At 43.3% G+C, this 20,830-nt stretch overlaps 1 protein-coding gene and 1 long non-coding RNA gene across 19 annotated transcripts in view; one reads left to right on the plus strand and one right to left on the minus strand.

The window, feature by feature from the left end:
• Window positions 1-20,830, minus strand: part of PPIP5K1 (diphosphoinositol pentakisphosphate kinase 1) — a 48,773-nt gene that overhangs the window by 19,031 nt on the left and 8,912 nt on the right. For 7 of the 18 annotated variants that reach the window (XM_038580224.1, XM_038580223.1, XM_038580218.1 and 4 more), the window contains 22 exons: window positions 20,637-20,738; window positions 20,031-20,192; window positions 19,796-19,917; window positions 18,592-18,693; window positions 18,048-18,134; window positions 17,844-17,919; window positions 17,591-17,700; window positions 17,423-17,505; window positions 17,136-17,267; window positions 16,850-16,971; window positions 16,374-16,556; window positions 12,451-12,592; window positions 12,041-12,264; window positions 11,644-11,771; window positions 11,320-11,434; window positions 11,043-11,150; window positions 10,298-10,414; window positions 9,978-10,142; window positions 7,770-7,919; window positions 7,058-7,148; window positions 3,865-3,990; window positions 3,086-3,148 (listed from right to left, as the gene is read on the minus strand). In XM_038580224.1, coding sequence (XP_038436152.1) covers window positions 3,086-3,148; window positions 3,865-3,990; window positions 7,058-7,148; window positions 7,770-7,919; window positions 9,978-10,142; window positions 10,298-10,414; window positions 11,043-11,150; window positions 11,320-11,434; window positions 11,644-11,771; window positions 12,041-12,264; window positions 12,451-12,592; window positions 16,374-16,556; window positions 16,850-16,971; window positions 17,136-17,267; window positions 17,423-17,505; window positions 17,591-17,700; window positions 17,844-17,919; window positions 18,048-18,134; window positions 18,592-18,693; window positions 19,796-19,917; window positions 20,031-20,192; window positions 20,637-20,738 — 2,710 coding nt within the window. Of the gene's footprint in view, window positions 1-3,085; window positions 3,149-3,864; window positions 3,991-7,057; window positions 7,149-7,769; window positions 7,920-9,977; window positions 10,143-10,297; window positions 10,415-11,042; window positions 11,151-11,319; window positions 11,435-11,643; window positions 11,772-12,040; window positions 12,265-12,450; window positions 12,593-16,373; window positions 16,557-16,849; window positions 16,972-17,135; window positions 17,268-17,422; window positions 17,506-17,590; window positions 17,701-17,843; window positions 17,920-18,047; window positions 18,135-18,591; window positions 18,694-19,795; window positions 19,918-20,030; window positions 20,234-20,636; window positions 20,739-20,830 lie in introns of those variants that run through there. The other 11 variants (XM_038580231.1, XM_038580225.1, XM_038580234.1 and 8 more) reach the window with 9 other exon arrangements.
• On the plus strand, window positions 1,087-5,083 carry LOC111093409. Its single transcript, XR_005381555.1, has 2 exons — window positions 1,087-1,322; window positions 4,738-5,083. It is a non-coding gene; the product is annotated as an uncharacterized LOC111093409 (long non-coding RNA).

Raw genomic sequence — 20,830 nt, forward strand, 5'->3', positions numbered from 1 at the left:
CTCAGAGAAGAGGATCAAGAATGGTATAGGGTATCAAGGCAAAGTTTGAAGCTAAAAAGGTTCCTAAAAGCTCAGGCCAAGCCTTCTGGACCAGACTCTATAAAATAGCCATAAACAGGGCTGGTGTTAGGTAGATGGCAAAGGAGATTGACAGAACACCAAGTATGAAGGTCTTTTAAAACAGAGTATGCAAAAAACAGAATCAATGTGTGAAAATGACATTGACTAATCAGCTTTTACTCTTACCCAAATATACAGATTTTTAAAAAATGTTTGCATAAATCTCAGGTTTCGGGGGGACACTGTATCCACTACAAAAGCCAAAAATAGTTAGATAATTTTGTATTTTCTCCCACTGCTGGTGAGTTTAACTTTGTTCAGCTGGTGAATGGAAAGCTTCAATCTTGAACCACTTTGCAGTTTTAGCTGCTTGGCAAACTTTGTGGATATATGCAATTCAACTGTAAAAGCTTGAAGGCAGTTAAAGGCATGTGTAAAGGGGCATAGGAAAAACAGAAAAAGATCCTAAGAAAAAGGTATCGGGTCTTAAAACCTGATGACAGGACATCGGTATAGAGATGGTAAGTCAAGGTAGCTAAAGATGACTGCTCAGAACTCCCAGACCAGAAGTGGTTCTACAGAGTGATCTTATGAGACTATGGTTTCCAGAGACCTCCGTCTGAAACTCAGGAGCAGTTTCAACTCTACCTAGGTTCTAACTGTACTCTAGAATATACTGGGCTTGGTAAATCCAATAGGTACTCTAATATTCAGGATGAGGTTGAACCACAATCTCTTTCCCACTATATTAGTTTCCTTTGGCGAGTTCAGTGTGTAGTTTAGGAATGGGCCATACTTGCATACTCAGTGTGGTCACAGGATGTGACAGAAGCTTATCAGGAATAGAGGCAGGGATGGCTGAGAGATGTTCTTTCGTTAAGGTAAGGAGTCAGCACTGCCTTGCCTCCTTTCAAAAGCTAGGTCCAGGTTTTCCAGCTGCTATTTCAAAGTGAGACATCACAGAAGGAGACAGTGATGATGGGACAGTAGAGTGGCATACTGTTGTCACTAACCTGCCATAACCAATTATAGACAGAGCATCTACTCTGTAATTGCTAGGTCAGTCAAGCAAGATTTGACATGGGATAGAGCCTTCATATTGTCCTAAGGGACAAATTCAATCTAGGTAAACTTCAGCAAGAGACACAACACCTCCAAATTTCTCCTGTTACCATCAGGAAGATCCCAGATTCAGCTTCTCAAATATGTTAGCCTCCAAACTCAAGTACAAGAGGAACAATGGCCAGAAGACCCCTGATAAAGTATGTAGGGAGTCAGAGAAGATCTTGAATTTACTCTCCTGCACTCTATCTGAATTATCCAAGTCTTTCTTCCTCTCTTCCTTTTGGTAGAATTAATTCTTCTCTTTTTTAACTGGTGAGGCTGCTACTCAAGGCCTCAGGTAACTAGAAACAGGTTTAAGGATATGTTTTATAGATATGGATCTTTTCTCACAAAGCCTAGGAACTAAGAGATCAGTGATGTAACTTTGATTTCAGGGCCCCAAATTCCCAAATTCTTAGAGCATAAAACATAGTTCTATGTTCTATACTCTAAGTAACACATCTCTTAAGTCCAAGACCCAGGCTGTTGGGATTGGTGCGTGAGGTTCTATTATGGAGAGGACTATGGCATATGAAGGCCAGAAGAATTTGAAGCTAGATGTATAGGTAGAGCCATGCCACTCTGTAAGGGGTACTCCTTCACAGGCACAAATGGGAGCCAGGGTGGAGGTGGGATTATAAACTGAGCAAGTATAGGGTAGTCCACCTAGGAAAATTTCAGCAGTGCCTAGTAGAGAGGTATGGCCTAAATGAGCTAAAATCTAGCAGTTGCCACTGGCTAAGGAGGTTTTTCCAGCCAGGAAACCAGGCTAATTTTATCTTCTTTAGAGAGACTTAGTTCTTGGACAGAAGAAAACCATGTATAAGAAAGTTGGATTTACCTTGAAAACAAGATACAAGGCAGAGAGAAACCAATAATATAAAGGATAAAACAGGAAGTAAGCCCTGGGTTCCCCTGCTATGCCCTACAAAGAGACCATTGCCCTTCAGTTTTTGGTTTACACAGATATATAAACTCTCCCACTTTAGTATGGCCAGACCAGTTCTTCAATATTTTTGAAACATTATTCATTCCTAAGCACACCCAGAATTCCCAGGAGACATCTCAATCTTCACTTCAAGCTTCTTTGAGATAGCAGCATCTTAGATAGGCTGGGGCTACAGGGAAACTGTGTTGTAACTCGTGTTGCATAACTCAAGGTACAATCCTTTTTCCTTTACCTACGGCCTCCTACCCCTGTCTTTCTTCATCCCAAATCAATCTGGGCTCCTGTTTTCTAGACCCAGGCCCTAAGTTAGTAGTAACATAAAGCATATGTCAGGAGCACAGGAGCCACATAAAGTACACACAATGACAGGAGATAGGAATATGGCAATGGAAAACTATGAACTCAAGACCAGCACCCTTAGGTGTATGCATAGGAACTGGGAAATGCAGCAGCATTGCTCCATAAGAAAAACAAATTAGTCATTCACTCCAACAAAGAATTGGAGAAAAAACAGGAAGATCAAAATTGTATAAGCTGAGGAGTGGTGGAGGGGGGAGGGGGGAGGGGGAAAGAAGACATGGAGATAATCCAAGAAATACTATTCTCTTCCTATGAAGGAGAACCACTGTTATATTTGTACAAAGCCCAGCAGTCATGTGATGGGAAAGGGAACGGTTTAATTAATGTTCTAGAGATGATGCTAAAAAAAGTGACAGGATGGTGATAATGGTGATCATGGACATACGTCCCTGAGTTGCCACACAGATAGGGCAGCCAGACTACAGCCAAGACTAAAGTTTGTCACAACAAAGGGTATGCCCCAGGAGGGACACTTAGTGAGTGGTTCATTCAGAGACAACACGTTGTCAACATAGTGGAAGGCAGAAGCAAAGTCAGTGTCAGAACTCAGAGGTTAAGTGTCTGGAGGTGACATGATGAGGGGGAATGATGTTGAGTCAGAAGCAAACGTACCGTTAGTCGGATGCTTTGCAAACGACACAGAAAATCGTTTTACGGCCGGGACAAACAAGAGCTCTGGGGAGAAAAGACATCATGGGGATTATACCCACCCCTGTCCCCACCCTCTGCTCTGGAATTTGCCCGCAATATACTATGTTCTTTATAGTTAGTATATGACCTGCTCCCACTCCACCCCTTAGATTCCTGACTACCATGTTTCAATCTTTTCCTTTGGTATAATCTCCTTGTAGGCATCTATGTGTCATCTCTACCACAATACAGCCCCACAAAGATGACCCTAATTTCACCACCACATCCTCTTTCTGGTCATTTGGAAATAAAATCTGTAAAAAAAACTTTCATCCCTTCCCCCAATCTCTTTCCACATCATCTTTCCTGCCTTGGCTGAGCAACTTCCCCATCCCTGATTTCCTAGATTTTAATCAACACTCCACTGCATTTTTCCTGATCATGGATCATCCTCTTTGGTCCTTACTCCTACAGGCCAGAATCCAGGAAAGAATATAAAGGTGGAGTAAATTGATGCAGCAGGGCTATATGTGGGAGATTATGAAGGGATAAGCATAAATAAGTAGTATTTATTGCACTGAGACAGAATGCAAATGGAGGGGTGGATGGGGTCTTGGTTCCTTCTCCCCTCTATAATTGATGAAGAAAACTTGTTATAAGGCCAGTGTCAGTGCCTTCTTAAGTACGAATGGTTCTTGAGCTGTGTCTGTGCTGTGGGACAAATGAGGAAAAAAGTTGCCCCCCAAAACCCACCCACATACCATCTCGGTGCTTCAGACTGGCAGGTGGTAGCTTTTTGCCATGGCTGCGGGCGTAGTCCTGAAGATTCGGGGCGCTGGAAGAGCCACCCAGCACTGTGGTGCTGAACAGCCCTGTGCACTGAGAGCCTGCAAGGCCGGGAGTGCATTAGTAGCCACACAAAGCTGTAATTACCACACAGAAGTACACGTAACTTCACATGACACAAGAAGACACACACTCACATAGTCACTCAGAGCCATCACTATGTGGCCACTACACACAGATTTCACTATTGTCCATAGCTACACTGGGCAAGCAAGGTAGGGATTTTGCAGAAGATCTACATGGTAGCTAAAAAAGGCCACTACAAATACAGGGTTAGTCATATTAGGGGACTCAAAGTTACTGAAAGGGGTAGACTATGCTCTCCAGGTACATCTTGGAAATGCTAAAAGGTAGATCTCCCTAGATTTCCCTAGATTTAATTCATTGCTCCTTACCCTTATATACAGTTTGAAGAACCAAGAAATATAGTCCCTTATAGATTTAGAAAGAAAGAACTTTGGGGGCACCTAGGTGGCTCAGTGGTTAAGTGTCTGCCTTTGGCTCAGGGTGTGATCCTGGGGTCCTGGGATCGAGTCCCACATTGGGCTCCCTGTGGGGAACCTGCTTCTCCCTCTGCCTATGTCTCTGCCTCTCTCTGTGTCTCTCATGAATAAATAAAATCTTTTTTTTAAAAAAAAAAGAAGGAAAGAACTTTGACTGAAACCAGAGACTAAGTTTTGAGCACCTAGCTCAAATTCCAAGTACACATAAGTTCTAATTCCTCCTAAGTTCTTCCAATTCCTCCTAAATTTTTAATCCAACATTCCCTTCTTTCTCTCTCTCTTCAGGCCTTTTTTACTTTTCTCAAGAAAAAAGGTAGGAGACTCACTGAATTTTTAAAGCTGGAATGGACTCAAAGATCATGCAGTATAATCTTCTCATTTTAGAGATAAAGAAACTGAGATTCAAAATGGATCTCATTTGCTCAAGCTCATATAGTTCGTTAGAAGCTAAGCTAGAATGGAATTCAGGTCTCCTGATTCTGAAGATGAACTGTGTTTGGTTAGGAAAAAAAAAAAGTATATTTTCATCAAGAAGAAACAGAGCATTGTTTCTGAAGTGAAGATGGACATAAATTGAAAGACATGTGAGGAATGAGGTGATTATATGGAGGGCATGCCTACTATATGCTGAGGACCCTATTAAGAAGGAGGACCTGGTAAATAGGAAACAATAAAAAGCCATGTTTTTTGTGCTTTCAAAAGTTTATTGCCTTATAAGCCCTATGCTCAAAGCCAGATGCCTACACATACAAGTTCGAAGAAAGCAAAGGGAACTCTATTGCCAATCAGAGGAGTAAATAAAACTTTAAAAATCTCTGAAGCAAATAAACCAGTCAATGTTTCAAATACGATTGAGAATAGAGTTGGAACTCCATAGCCCCCATTCCTACCATAGCTCATGAGGACAGAGTGGGAAGGAAGAAACAAGACTGATACCCAAGTTTATGGGATTTGGCTTTCTACTTCCAAATTCATCTTAGCCAAGAACCTGGGTTTGGCTTGGGAACTTAACATAGCAGAGATGGACAGAATGGGAAAAAAGGTCAACTTCCTTTGAGCCTACAAAGAAAGGGCCATGGTTTCAGGGATCCCAGTATTTCAAGGTCACTATAGAAATCAAGAAAGCTCAGATAGCAAGTATTTTGGAATTCAAGATTGCTGCTCTATGCAACTTCTCCTACCTTCCATGTGTAAATAGGCTCTAGAATGGGGTTCCTGAGAGAAATAAAGGCTGTTAAATCTATCTACTTTTCTTCAGAGAAGCTGAAACTAGCTGGCTTTATCCCAGACCACTCAAATCATTCTACATTTACTTCCCTCACTAAATAATTTTCTGGTGCGGTCCTGCCAATCCTGCCCTGTCCTGTCCTTGGATCATCTCAGAGCATAGTGCCTACCTTACCACCACCATCTGTCAACCAGTCCCATGCTCATACTTCTGTCTTATTCTGATATCATTCCTACTTAACTGGACCAGACACATCTATCCTCATTTCCAGCTTATCTGAAACCTATTCTTTATTGAAACTTCTAGGAAGAGAAGTCCATGTCACATATCTATATGTTTGTCAGTTATTTTTCATGTCCCAAACCGTCTACCTCATTTCAGGGATCTAGAAGGCAACCTACTCCCATAAAATTAGCTGGGAAAGTTAACAAAACTTTTCTCCCCCTTGCTAGTCCAAAAGCTAACCATTTTGCGGCCAAGACATTGGGTGCCAAGGACAAAAGTAACAGAAAAATGAAAGGAGCTAAATAGAGAGAATAATAGGACAAGATAGAAGCCAGAGGACCAAGTCCAGACCCCACACAATTGTCTCTAATTGCCAGTTTTACTTACTGGCTCATAAGGCCCTATATTCAAAGATAGCCCCTCCCGAGGACCACTCCCCACTCCCAAAGAATACAATACCCTCTGAGGCTTGGTCCTTCCTGCAGTCTGTGTTCTTAGGAAAGGTTGAATGATGTTCTCCACCCCTCTCCAGGAATCAAAAAAATCAAGAGACATTCCCTCAAAGTCCTGAGAGAAGCCTCTGCCACTACACCAGTCTCAGATATGTCCCTCAATTTTCAGGAAGGAAGGAAGGAAAAAAAATTACAGAATTAGGAGAGGATGAAGGAGAGGGCATGGAGGTAGGAGGGGCCAGAGCAGGGATACAATAAACATAGGTCTCAAGGAAGACATGGCACAAGTTCTCCAAATGAGGAATAGGACACTTATGAGGAGGTCACAAGTACCTCTATTTATAGTTTCGTCTCTGATAACTCTGAAGTATCAGAGTCTCCATGGTCCCTTAAGGTCTGGGCTAGACCGGGAGGACAGAAAGGAATGGGAGGGGAAGCCAGAAAAATGCCCTTGAGCCAGAGAAATGGGGGTTGGTGAAAAAACCAAAAGACAAACACCTTCCTGGAATGAAAACAATCATCTGGGATCAAAATTCGCACCTAAACATGGCTTTTCCCAATTCATCCTCCCTAGCCCCACCCAACAATTCCACTGACTAGATGACCCCAACACCCGTGACTAAGGTTTCCCCACAAGAAAACCCTGAAGAACAGACAGACACCCTTTCCCAACAACAGGTGAAATGCTGGAAAACCATACCTAGGCCACTCTGCTTCATCTCTGTTGGTGGCCGTGCAGATGAAAAGAGCCGGTAGCTACCAGGCCTTGAGGATGAAGTCTCAGAAAGCACCTGGAGAACAAGGATTCTATATTACCATTTTGCCACCTCAACCAAGAAGTCTAAAACCCAGGTCCCGAATTCCTGCCCCTATAAAGCCAAGAAAAGTCAGAAAGTTTGGAAGAACCAAAGGATTTTTATGGGGGAAGAAAAATGAAAAGGGAATGGAGAGTATACTTTGCAGAGGGAACTGTCCAGGAAATCCTATATACCAGAAGGCACTTGTATATCCAAGATGCCTGTCCGCACAGCCCTTCTATCCAAAATCTGAGAAATCATTATTCAACCATTCTCAGTTCTCAGCAAAGCAGGGTTCCTTAATCTTTTCTATCCCTCCACAGGACTCAAAGCCAATCACAATAAATGAGTCATGATAAGAAGTAAAGTCTGGCTACCCTCTTCTCTTTTCATGGGACAGCTGTAGTTATGGCAACCACACTCAGTTTCTTATCTGTATCAAGAAACTCTCCCTTCCATATCTGGAGACATGAAACAGATTTCTAAAAAGGCTACAAGAGCCTAATCACACAGACCCCAATATATACTCCACCACCCGCAGATAGTATTCTGAGTCCCTAGGTCCCAAAAGGCAAAGACAGAGGCAGGAAAGGAAGATGAAGTTGGGAGGGACACCTGTGTGCAGGATGCCAGGTGAGTGGTGGACACAGCCCGGGGCTGTAGGCCGATGGCTGGGGAAGGCCTGGGGAGGTCTCCTGACCTCCTGCGGCGCCGTCCCCGCAAGGGGATCAGGTCCAGGTTCCCCGTGCACTGCATGTTCATGACCTGCAATCAGACCGGGTGGAAAGCCGGTCACAGCTCCTTTAACTCCCAGGCTCCCAAAAGTCCCAGTGCCCATTGGGCAGAGCTAGTTATAGGCCTGAAGAGGACGATCACCTAGGGCACAGCTGCTATGAAGGTCACAGATTCTGTATTTTAAACTGTCCAAAAATATGAGATGACAAGAGAAGAAGGGATAGGAGGAAGGGTTGTAGTTGATAAGAATAAGAATACCAACGCCTATACCTATAGAATAAGGAAAGGAAATATTAATATTAAAAGGCTGTGTGACCAAGGAGTAGAGAGAAGATTTTCTTGCAAAGCTGAGGAGCATATTTTCGGCAACCATCATCCTGGATGAGCCATGGTATAAGTAACACTAGAAACTAAAAGGAAGGAATGTGATTACAACAGGAAGCTTCCTATAGGCCTGAAAGAAAAAAAGCCAACTCATAAAGTCTGAGAGATGATACACAGAGAGCTCTGCTTTGCCTGTCTCTTGACTGATTAAACCAGAAGGAAAAATAGAGTTAAGCACAACAGTACTAGAGACACTGGCAGACCATGTGAATGGGGAAGACATTTAGATGTGGAGAAGCAGTTTATTAATGGAAGATTGTATGTCATTCTTGTCTATTTAATCTATACCCATGTGAGTCTGTAGGGTACTAGTGTACTATGGACACCAAGTTAACTTACACCTTAAAGAGAAAATGATGCATACCCCACCTAAAGAAGCTCTGAGTATTCATAATGTCAAACCTACCGTAAAATCATCAGGAAGAAAAGAATAAGTCCAAAACAAAGTACAGTTTATCTTCTCAGCTTTCTCCAAAATCTGAACTATAAACCTTTGGCTGAACCTATGTAAGCTAGTTACAGATTCTTCTGAGATAGTCCTAAAATGAAAGAACAATTTCTTTAAGACAGAGAGCTGGGGGCAGCCCAGATGGCTCAGCAGTTTAGCGCCGCCTTCAGCCCAGGGCCTGATCCTGGAGACCCGGGATTGAGTCTCACATCGGGCTCCCTGTGTGGAGCCTGCTTCTCCCTCTGCCTGCGTCTCTGCCTCTCTCTCTCTGTGTGTCTCTCCTGAATAAATAAAATCTTTAAAAAAAAAAAAACAAAAAAAAAAGACAGAGAGCTGGTACAGAGCCAGGTGAACACATTTATTTGTCAAAGCAGGACCCAAGTCAGACAGTCAGAGCCCCTGAGACAGGGATAAATCATGGGGTCAAAAGAGTGTCATTGAGCCAAAGAGGGAAAAAATCTTTCCAGGAAAAAAGACCTGAACAAAAACAGCAGCACAGTTAGCTGGACACAATGTAACATCTACTACAGTTCCTCCCTCTAGGCTAGAGAACTAGAACCAGGCCTAGAGACAAACTCCAAAAATAGAGACAAATAAGCCCAGGCCAATAAACCTCCTCATCAGAATAGAGGGAAGACAGAAAGACATCCAGACTTGCTTCCCTTTCTGAGATGAGTGCAGATAACCCTAGAGGGATGAAATTAAAGTTTCATGTAACTGCTCCTGTCTGAGCTATAATTTTTACCCAAGGCAACAAAGAGATGGAAAGAGTCTGGTCCTTAATAACAATCATTTTAATATTATAGTTACTGTTTACTGAGCATCTATATGTGGGATATTGCTTGTGTTTCATAGATGAAAAAAACAGGCTTGGAAAAGTTACCTGTCCAAGGTCACACAGCTTTTAAGTGTTGGACTGGGAGTTTAGCCCAGAGTTCATGTTGTTTCCACTATATTTCCTTTTTAAAAATAGCCTTTTCGAGTTCATCCAGAGGCCTCCTCCCCAATCTCATCTCTTAAAACCCTAACTCTCAGGCATCTCTCACTGGTATCTCTTTAATCTCAGAAGTAGGAACCAGCTTAAAGGAGCTTTATTGGGAGACCTGCTGTGAAAGAGAAATTAAGTAAAACATATCCACCAGGGACAGAAGGACTCTGCTTAAGGTCCCAAGAATCCCCCAGGGGGATTCAGAGGATTCATGAATATTGTTCTATGAGCAATTCCACCACTTCTTTCTCCCAAGCCCTCCCATTACCTCCATGGAACCAGCTTTCCGATTACGAATGAGGGGTGATCTCCTTGGGAGGCCAGGGCCCTCAAGGGGCTGGGGTGAAGTCTGCAATGCCCGGTCTGGTTCATCTGATGCCTTCCCTGGGCACAGGTTCTCCATGCTGCCTTGGTCTGTTTTCATCTCTTCATTCTACCCAAAAACAGGCACAGATCAGAAAGGTGTTAATGGCCTCCAGCCTCCTAATCCCAGACTCCCCAATCCTTTTACCTCCCTATACCACTTCTAAGTTTCCCATCACTTGGATCCTAAATCCTCTAATCTGAAATTCCAGCACTCAGACCCACCTCAGAAGAAGCTGGACGGAATCCACAGCCAGTTGGGGCACTGCCTTCTTCCTCAACACCTTTCACTCCAGGGCTAAAGTGTAGCTCCACATGGAACCGCTCCTCTGATAAGGGATCCTATGGGGCATCAACATGAAGCGGCAATGGGAAAAGTTGGATATGGTGGTAGAAGACCATGCAGGGACAATAGAGGGGAACTCAAGAGGATACATCATCCCAGGGCTGAGATTTAAGTATTTTATGCCGCTCTGGGGCTAAACTATTATAGCTTCCCCTTAACTATAGTCTAGTGGTAAAGGATCCTCATTCCCTCGCCTCCACCATTTGAGATCCACCACCGCACATGACCTTCTAACCCCCAGTTCCACAATTCTTTCCATCCATCTCCCACAGAAATTCAGCTTTGCTACACGACATATAGCAGTACACTTAAAGATATCTTTGTGGAGCCAGATGGAAAAGGTATAACAATGTTTGAGGGAAAAAGACTCATTATAACATCATCCCAAATTCTATACCCTCCCTAATGCAGAGCTATGTTCTATGGTATCTCTCTGGCTCAACACCATCCTAAAACACTTTTTCTGTTCCAGTAGGAACCTCCTGGATGCTCTGTGACATGCTATGCTTAAGTATCACACCTAACTGTATTCTACAAATTACCAGGATATGAAAGTTTCTTTCTAAAACGGGAAGGAGGAGAAAGAAGAGGTACCCTCCTCACCCAATCCTGTTATCTCCTCACCCGTGTGTTGTCCTCATAAAGCATGATGACAATCTGGGTCATATAGTTGAGCTCTGAAATGGCACTGAGATAAGCCAAAGCTCTCTGCCATTGTGCATCCTGGGTCTCCTACCAAGCACAGAAGAGGAAAGTTAATGCCCAAAGACAAGGGAGTCAGGGAAGGGGCAGGGAGACCAAGAGAATACAGAAAGCTTGCAGTAAAAAAGAAACATGAGGAGAAGAATAAAAGAATGCTGGGGAAAAAACATTTATAGGTTGAAGGAAGAAATATCCTTACATCAAGAAGTCCCCCATAACGGAAGACACTGAGTAGGGAGTGGACATGGCTTTCACTGGTGAAATAGAGACGTGTTCGAACATGGCGGCCTGGGGAGAGCACCCCTCGGGAGTACCTGAGATAAGAGCTAAGTTATTCACATTGTCACATAATCCTCTTCCCACCCCTCCACAAACTCCTTCCTCCCATCTCAAACACTTCTCTCCTTTCCACCCAAGGATCCCTTCTATTCTCAGTTCCCCAGGCTGTCCCAGCCTGAATTCCCCCAAGGGCTCCCTGACATGTCCCTCCCTCCATCCAGCACCCCTCCCATCCCTCCCTCACAGGGGATGCAGCTTGTTGACAGACTCATCCTCGTGGGTTCTCTGCAGGTCAAGTAGTATTTTCCGCAACAGTGGAAGACAGAAGCCCACAGCAATTTCCAGTTTCTCCTCCCGACTGATCCCGTACTCCTAGGAGCCACAGGCCAGGGATAAGTACCTCAGTGAATCTTGTTTCCCTCTTGCCTCATACTCCTAGGCCCAAGATGATGATGTTTCTTTCCACCTCAGGTCTAGGGTTTCTCTTACACTTAAACAGAGCCAGAGTGGAGCCTGAGAATTATAGCAACTCAACTAATTCTTTGTCTAAGTTTCCTTCCCCTGGTTCCCACACCAGCCCTCTTTCCTGCTTTTTTCCCCTTCCTCTCCCAGTGCCCATATCCCTAGGCTATAAGACACACCTGGGGAATGACCACATCAGCCAATGCTTTAGAGAGACGTAGCAACTCTGCTGTGCCTTGAAGTCCCAGACTCCCATTGTGCTGCACATCATACTTGACACAGTCATAGATATCAGGGATCTTACTGATATCATAGCGCCCACTCTTCTGTCGAAAGTCACGCTCTAGTTTGCTCCAACGCTGTAGCATGAGCTCTAGTGTCTCACTATGGTAGAGTTGCAGGTCTGGAAGGAAGATGCACAGTCAGAAAGAACCAAAGATTTGATCTCTCACAAAAGATTCTAACAAATCTGAAGTAGAATCAGGGATGAGAACACCTGCCTCAGACACTTAGGAGAGAACACAGGAGCACCTAAGGAACTCATCCATACTTGAAACCTTGAAGGGAAGATAGTACTATTCATACCCACCTACAGACTTGGGGTCCTGCATCCGTTCCCGGATCTGATGAGTGAGGTTTTCAATCAGGGCAAATACCTGATCACAGACTTTCACGGGATTCTGGATGACAGCCATGGAGTTTAGGAGGGAAGTGCTTCCAGTGGGAGCCAGCTATAAGGAACAGAGAGATGAAAAGCAAGATAGGCTCCATGCCAATTGCCCAGAATCGTGTGAGCTAAATACAGATTCTATCTGCAAGTAAAATCTGTTTGTAGGCTCACTCCAATAAGGATTCTTAGGCTATAGCTCCTATCAGTTCTAGGATGAGGGTACTGCTTTAACACATAGTCATCTAAGAAGGATTGAGGGTCAAAGTCCTGGAATCCAGAGGAAATAAAACCTAGGTTCGTTCTTTCTTTCTTTCTTTCTTTTTTTTTTTTTTTTTTTTTTTTTAAAGAGAGGGAGAGAGAGGGTGGGGAAGAGGCAGAGGGAGAGAATCTTAAGCAGGCTCTGTGTCCAGCACAGAGTCCGACACAGGACTCAATCTCAAAATACTGAGATCATGACCTGAGCTAAAATCAAGAGTCATATGCTTAACTGACCAAGCCACCCAAGCACTCCCCCCACCCCAATAAAAGAACCTAGGTCAGAGCACCTGGGTGGCTCAGTCAGTTGAACATCCAACTCCTGGTTTGGGGTCGGGTCATGGTCTCAGGGTGGTGAAATCGAGCCTCTCACTGGGCTCTGAGCTGGGCATGAAGCCTGCCTGGGATTTTCTCTCTTCCTCTCCCCATTCATGTACTCTTGCTCTCGCTCTCTCTTTTCTCTCAAATAAATGAAATCTTAAAAAAAATAAAACAGGGACACCTGCATGGCTCAGTGGTTGAGCATCTGCCTGCCGCTCAAGGCGTGATCCCAGGTCTGGGGATTGAGTACCTAATCAGGCTCCCTGCAGGGAGCCTGCTTCTTCCTCTGTCTAGGTCTCTGCCTTTCTCTCTGTATCTCGTGAATAAATAGATACAATCTTTAAAAAATAAATAAATAAAATAAATAAAAATACATATGGAAACTACTGAGGAGGGGTACCTGAGTGGCTCAGTCAGTTAAGACTCTTGAATTCAGCTCAGGTTATGATCTCAGAGTCATGATATCAAGCCCAGTGTCGGGCTCTGCACTGGGCATGGAACCTGCTTGAGATTCACTCTGCTCTCTTTTGACCCATCCCCCCACCTGACTTGGATGCTCATTCTCTCTCTTGAAAAGAAAAGAAAGAAAAGAAAAGAAAAGAAAAGAAAAGAAAAGAAAAGAAAAGAAAAGAAAAGAAAAGAAAAGAAAAAAAAAGAAAAGAAAATGTTGGGAAATAGAGATTAAACCAAAGCCCTTCAAAACCCCCACAGAATGTTTTCACAACTGGGCAACAGAGATAACAAAATCTTATTCCTCTTAACAAAATGCTACCTTGACCTAGAGCAGAGGTCCTGCCTCAGAGCTAGGTTCCAGCTCAAGCTTTCAGTACAGTGAGAGTCAATGAAGAATGGGGAAAGGAAAAGAGGATTGTGGGTGGAATGCACACATCTGACCTAAGTCCTTACAAGTTCTGTCTTTGCTAGCAAAAAGAAGCAAGGAAGAAAAAAAAGTGCTTTAACTTTTTGAATTTGACATTGAGCAATGGATTGGAACATAAGAGAGCAAGGTCCTACCCCTATCAAGTCTTGCTCAGAGAAAAACACAAAAAATGCCATTCTCCAGGTAATATGCACAGCTACTTAGCTCATTGAAGAACCTATCAGAAATGGTTACATGATACTTTGAATAAAATGCCACTGAACTGTACACTTTTAAGTATACATGGTTCAAGTGGGGAGGCACCTCACTGGCTCAGTCAGTAAAGCATGCAACTCTTGATCTCGAGGTTGTGAGTTCAAGCCCCATGTTGGGTGTAGAGACTACTTTATAATAATAATTTTAAAAATCTTTTTAAAAAGATTCACGTGGTACTATGATTTTAAAAACTTTTTTTCTTAAAAAAGAACTCATCAGAAATGAGCTATCAGTGGTAAGATAGTACAAAATCACTGTCTGACATATGATCTCCAGTCAGTCATGGCCTCGATACACAGAAAAAAAGATGACATTGGGTAGTGGCACCCACCACAATTAATACTATGAGGCACTGCACTGTAGTGGCTAACAGCTTGGGCTCTCAGGTTAGACGATTTGGGTTCATACTAGCTGGGTGACCTTAGAAAGGTTGCTTAAATTCTTCTGAGCCTAGGTTTTCTCATCTGTAAAATGGGAGAAAAGTAGTACAAGTCCAGAGTTCTCATGGTGAATTAAATATGACCATTAATTCTTTGTCATCTTCCCCTTGCCTAGAATCTGCACTGGCCCTGTGACTGCTTAACCAATAAATAACAACAAGACCACAAAATTATGTTGTATTAACTAACTCTGGGTCTACACTTTAAAAGAGCTTGGAAGGGGGCACCTGGCTGGCTCAGTTGGTGGAGCATGCAACTCTTGCTTTCAGGGTTATGAGTTTGAGCCCCGCATTTGGTGTAGAGATTACTTAAAAATAAAATATTTTTATATATTTTGAGAGAGAGAGAGTGTGCACACAAGCAGGTGCGCAGATGGAAAGGGAGAGAGAATCTCAAAGTAGACTCCTTGACATGGGGCTCAATCTCACCACCACGGGATCACAACCCAACCATGAGACATAAAAATAGGGGCTCCTTGGTGGTGCAGTTGGTTAAGTATGAAATTCTTGATTTTGGCTAGATCATGATCTCAGGGTGGTGAGATCGAGCACCGTGTTGAGCTCCATGCTCAGCACAGTCTACTTAAAAGATTCTCCATTTCCCCCTGCCCCTCCCCTGAAGCGCATGCACATGTGCGTGCTCTCTCTAAAATAAATAAGCTAATTTAAAAATAATAATTAGGGATCCCTGGGTGGCGCAGCGGTTTGGCGCCTGCCTTTGGCCAAGGGCGCGATTCTGGAGACCCGGGATCGAATCCCACGTCGGGCTCCCGGTGCATGGAGCCTGCTTCTCCCTCTTCCTGTGTCTCTGCCTCTCTCTCTCTCTGTGTGACTATCATAAATAAATTTAAAAATTAAAAAAGAAAAAGAAAAATAATAATTAAATTTTAAAAATCTTAAAAAAAAATAAAACAGCTTGGAGGCTTCTAACTTTTGGAGTGTCTTAAACTACCATTTAAGAAGTCTGGCTACCATGCTAGAGAAACCACATGGAGAAAACATGCAGAGAGGAGATGCTCTAAAGACTAGGGAAAACAAAAAGAGGGAGAAAGCTCAGCCATCTCAGCAACCCAGTCGAGCCATCAGATGGTTTCAGCTCCCAAACCTGGCCAATATCTGGAGAGTTTTAGGAGATACCCCAACCAAGACCAGCTGAGCCTAGAACTATATGTAAGACAATAGAGTCAATGTTGCTCTTTAAGTTACTGAGTTTGGGGGCAGATTTTTTATGTATCAGTAATAACTGAAACATTATTTCTTTCAGAATCCTTGGGACGAAGTGGGTTTTGGAACTGGGAATTTTTCAGACTTTAGGAAGTTAATATAGTGCATATGCCACATGTTGTATACTATCTCCAACAGGGCTTAGGGCATAACTAAATGCATTTATATTTCTGCAGCACAATATGACCATTTACACTAAACAAAATAAATAAGAATTAGAAACCATCTTATGTCAGGTTTTGCTACCAAATGAATCTTGGTGCCAAATCTTTTTTGTTTTTGAAATTGTGGATAAGAGATTGTATACCCATACTTACTTCAAAGAGTAAGGATTAAGTGAGATAATGTATGGAAACCATGGAAAGCAGTGCCTATCACACGGTAAGTACCATTATTGATCACTCTTACTTAGGATTCTAGGACTTTGGGATAGGGGTATATTGGGCACAAAAATAGGGAGAGCCTGACCTGATCATAATCCTCAGGACCAAAAGGTGCATCCTGCTGCAAAATATGGTGTAGTCGAGCCTTCACTCGATGCTGGCAACTGCTCAAGGAATCGCCATCACTATCCAGGAGCCCATTCATGTTGGCACTCTTCACCATTTGTACCAAAATAGGTGTTAGCTCTCCTTCTAGAGCCAGAAGGCCCTGGAGGGGAAGCACAAAATCTATTAGTTTTCCTTCCAGTCTACTACCTGTAGGCCTGGTTCCAGAGATCAAAGGAGAGCTGGCTTGGAAAGGAGAGGTATATGTCAAGGGGCCTAACACGACTAATTATTCTCAGCTCATTCTCAGTTGTATAGAATGAGTCACATACAAGCAGAAACTTCTCTAAGTCAGCACATAAACATCCTGACATTTCCCAACTAGTTCTCTAAATTCTCAGCTTCTCTACATTAGGTAGAGAAGGTGGGACTGTGGGAGAACTGTTAAGTGTGCACCTTGGCAAAGGCAGCAGCAGTCATCTGGACACGGCCCTCATCAGAGGCATAAATCTTGAGATCATGGCGGAAAGTGCTATGGAGACGAAGCAGCCCACAACCAGGGAAGCCAGCATAGTCACCTGGGGGTAAAGCGGAGGACCAGGAATGGTCTACTATAAATACCCACATGGAAGAAAAAATGCTCTTTCTCCCATTAACTTCCCCATTGCCTCTGTCTATTTCCCCAACTTATTCTCTAATCATCTTATCTAAGCCCTGCTATTTACCCCCCCCAAATACTCACCCTGTCCTCCAGGGTACATGCAGCGAAAAGCTCGCCCAAGCTCCTCAGCCTGAACACGGCCAGCAGGAGTCAGTTCTCCACCCCACTTCAGTACCAGCAACAGAGATGGGGCCAGGGCCTCCCGCTGTGGATCTGCAGAAATAAGGGGCAGTGAATAGGTCTAGATCTAAGGAAAATAGTGGAGACAACTAAATGTCTTCTGAGGAGCCCAGAAAGGTGACTTGAGGCAGAAGTCATTTTAAGAATAAGAGACTTGAGTGGTAATGGGAAGGGGTATTATATCTTACCTTGTCCCTCATTAGTAGCCTTTACTCCATGAGGGTAGTAAGTCAACTGTACCTTCCGGTTGATGCCTGAGAAATGACCATACCTGCAGGATAAACTCACAGTTTACTTTGTATCCCAGCACCCAGTTCTCACTGTCATTGACTCCCCTTTCCTATCCCCTTTCTCACATCTCCAGCACAGACTTCAGCTGCTCTAGTTTTCCAGTCTTCTCCTCGATTTCACCACCTGGTTCTTTCTCCAATTCAGCCAATAACAGCCTTGTGATGTCCAGCACCTCCTAGAGGAAATAACAGAATATCCATGCAGCAGGACAAGCCTGGCAAGTTACCTTTTCATCCTGGTGTCTCACAAAGGACCCCAATCCCATACCCTCTGTCTTTCCCACAGCACTGCTCTTCCCAGCCAGATTCGCCACCTTACCTGTAGTTGCTCAGGCCGCTTCAGTTTTAATTTACCCGTCTTGTAGCCACCATGTTTTTCAAATAGACTGAAGAACCTGAAGAATTAAGGAAAAGCTTTTTAAGGAAAAGAATTAAGGAAAAAGTCAGTTAAAGCCTTGGGGAGCTGCTCCACCCCAACTCCCTTACAAAAACCTATTTGTCTAAATTAAGACATTCTTCCTACCTTGGATGTGTCACCTCCATCTTCATTTTCTGCTTGGGGGTACGATCCCCATGACGGATAATTGCAATGACACAACGAAGTTCCATCCTAAGACAGGGAATGTTGTTAGAGCCCCTCCTCCCACATCATCTCCCATTGTTCATCCTACTTGACATGTAAATGTAAACAACAGAGGAAAAACTACCTGAGATTAGGTGTATAGGTAGGGATTAGGAAAATACCTAGAAAAGGCTCCACTAGTCAGATGGTATACAGTCAGAAACCACCGGTCTGACTCAGGTGCCTTAAGTAGGTTACTCCAGATTTTTTTTAAAATATTTTATTTATTTATTTATTCATGAGACACACACACACACACACACACACACAGAGGCAGAGACATAGGCAGAGAGAGAAGCAGAGAGAGAAGCAGGTTCCATGCAGGGAGCCCGATGTGGGACTCAATCACGGCACTCCAGGATCACGCCCTGGGCCAACGGCAGGTGCTCAACTGCTGAGCCACCCAGGTGTTCCAGGTTACTCCAGATTTTATACTTTTGCTCACATAGTGCCAGATGTGGTAGGGACGATGGGAATGTCCTCAGCCTCTGTGGGGATAGACCATGGGATCTGAAACTGCGGAGCAAGCTCCCGCATAATGGTGTTCCTAGAAGGAGAAACATGAAGAACTGTATGAAAATAAATGAACCAGAACCACACATGTGAATAAAGCTCCAGAAACTAGCAAGTTGTAGAAGAATGTATTATATAAAATCTAAAAACATGCCCCCAAAACACCCCCACAGACATAATAAAAGTATTAACAAATGCACAGGAAGGATAGGGGTGACTGGGTGGCTGAGTTAGTTAAGTATTGACTCTTAATTTCAGCTCAGGTCATGATTTCATGGGTTGCAAGAATGAGCCCCGCCTCGGGCTCCATGCTCAGTGGGGAGTCTGCTTGAGATTCTCTCCCTGTGCCCCTCTTCCCCTACTCTGTTAAGTGCACTCTCTCTAAAATAAGTAAATCTTAAAAAAAATAATAAATGCATGGGAATGACAACACCAAATTAAGGATTGTAGTTATCTCTGGGTGGGAGGGAAAGGGATGTAATTAGCAAGGGATGGGTAGGGGTCCAAACTAGTATTTTCTTTTTAAAGACTAATTTATTTATTTTAGAAACAGAGAGAGAGAGAGAGAGAGAGAGAGAGAGAGAGAGAGGGAGGGGCAGGGGAAGAAGGAGAGAGAGAATCCTCAAGCAGACTCCCCACTGAGCACGGAGCCTGATGCCAGGCTCGATCCCAGGACCTGAGCAGAAATCAAAAGTCGGCCACTTAACCAACTGAGCCACCAAGGCACCCCAATTCTTAATATTTTATTTTATTTTTTTTAATATTTTATTTTTAAAGATTGATAGTGAATACAGGAATACTAACCATATTCATCATTCTTTCCACATTTTAAACATCATGGGGTGAATTTTTTTTAAAGAAAAGTTTTAAAACAGTATTACAGCATGATCAATCACATTTAGTACAATAAATATAGTTTGTTTATATATGGTAGAAGACATACTGGTATGTATAAAACTGTTAACAGTTTTAACTGGGAAGTACAGTGTTAGGAAGGTAAGAGGGCTAAGGAGTCTTTTTTCTATTTTTCTTTTTTTGCTCTTAAATACTCTTTACAATATTTAAAATTAAGCAAAAGCTTTCTAACTCTCTTTTCTAAGCCCATTCTCCCTAGTCCAGACCATTGTGTCCCTTACCCTAGAATCTTGGCACAGTCATCATAGTATTTCATCGAATTCTTGACAAAACTGAAGCCATTGACATCACACACAAAGGAGTGACCATTGGCACGAAGAAGGTCAAAACCACAAACTGTTTGCTGCAGTGGAAAGAGGCAAGATGAGAACAAGAGAGCCACTCTTTCTTCCCAGACTCCTGCTCCTGTCTCTTGCCCTCATTCCACAGCACCACCCACCACAGGCCTTCTTCTACCTTAAAAGCTACACAGACTTTCCTGGCCACCAGCTTTTCCATGGCGGTCAGCATGACTGGATATCGAATCTCTTTCCCTTCACTGTCTCGTTCGACCTTCCCATCCAGAGCTGGAGATTTTCTGGCTTCAGCATGGGCATAATCAGGCCCCACTGTATATACCTGCAGGTACATAGCATCACTGAGTATGCCCACCGCTCATCCTGCATATGAGAAGATAATATGAGCACTAGGTCTGTAAGCTAGTTTCAAAGTAAAACAAAAACAAAAACAACCCTGAGGACGAAAAACAGAGACCGATATATTTCTTACTGAACCTGACCGAAATATCTTTATGAAGGTTTCTCTTTGGGACTCCAGATCTATTATCTAGTCCTCATTAAAAAATGTTACCAACATTATAGCATTTTCCACATTACCCTTGCCCTTGCTCTCACACTTATAATGTAAATGTCTACTTCTCTCACTGACTTCACCTGAATATGAAAGCAAATCACATTCACACTTCATTTTCTATGATTTTCTCCATACACTTCCATTTGCTTCCCAAGCACCCCATCCCCCTCAGACATTTATGACTTCTTAAATTCCTATATCCACCATAACCTTGACATCTGTGCCATCTGTTGGCATAAACTCCTCATAGATGTATGATCCTGTCTTTCGGACACTGCTCTCAGGAGAGTAAACGCTGCTTCGGCTGCCAATCTTCAGGAAGAAAAAGAAGAAAAAAAATATTGCCTCCACATTGTCCCTAAATCCTCCAGCTTCCCTTCCCACAACCTCATTCTTGTCCTTCT

Source organism: Canis lupus, chromosome 30 (genome assembly GCF_011100685.1).
Source record: "Canis lupus familiaris isolate Mischka breed German Shepherd chromosome 30, alternate assembly UU_Cfam_GSD_1.0, whole genome shotgun sequence".
In the NCBI taxonomy this organism is placed as follows: domain Eukaryota; kingdom Metazoa; phylum Chordata; class Mammalia; order Carnivora; family Canidae; genus Canis; species Canis lupus.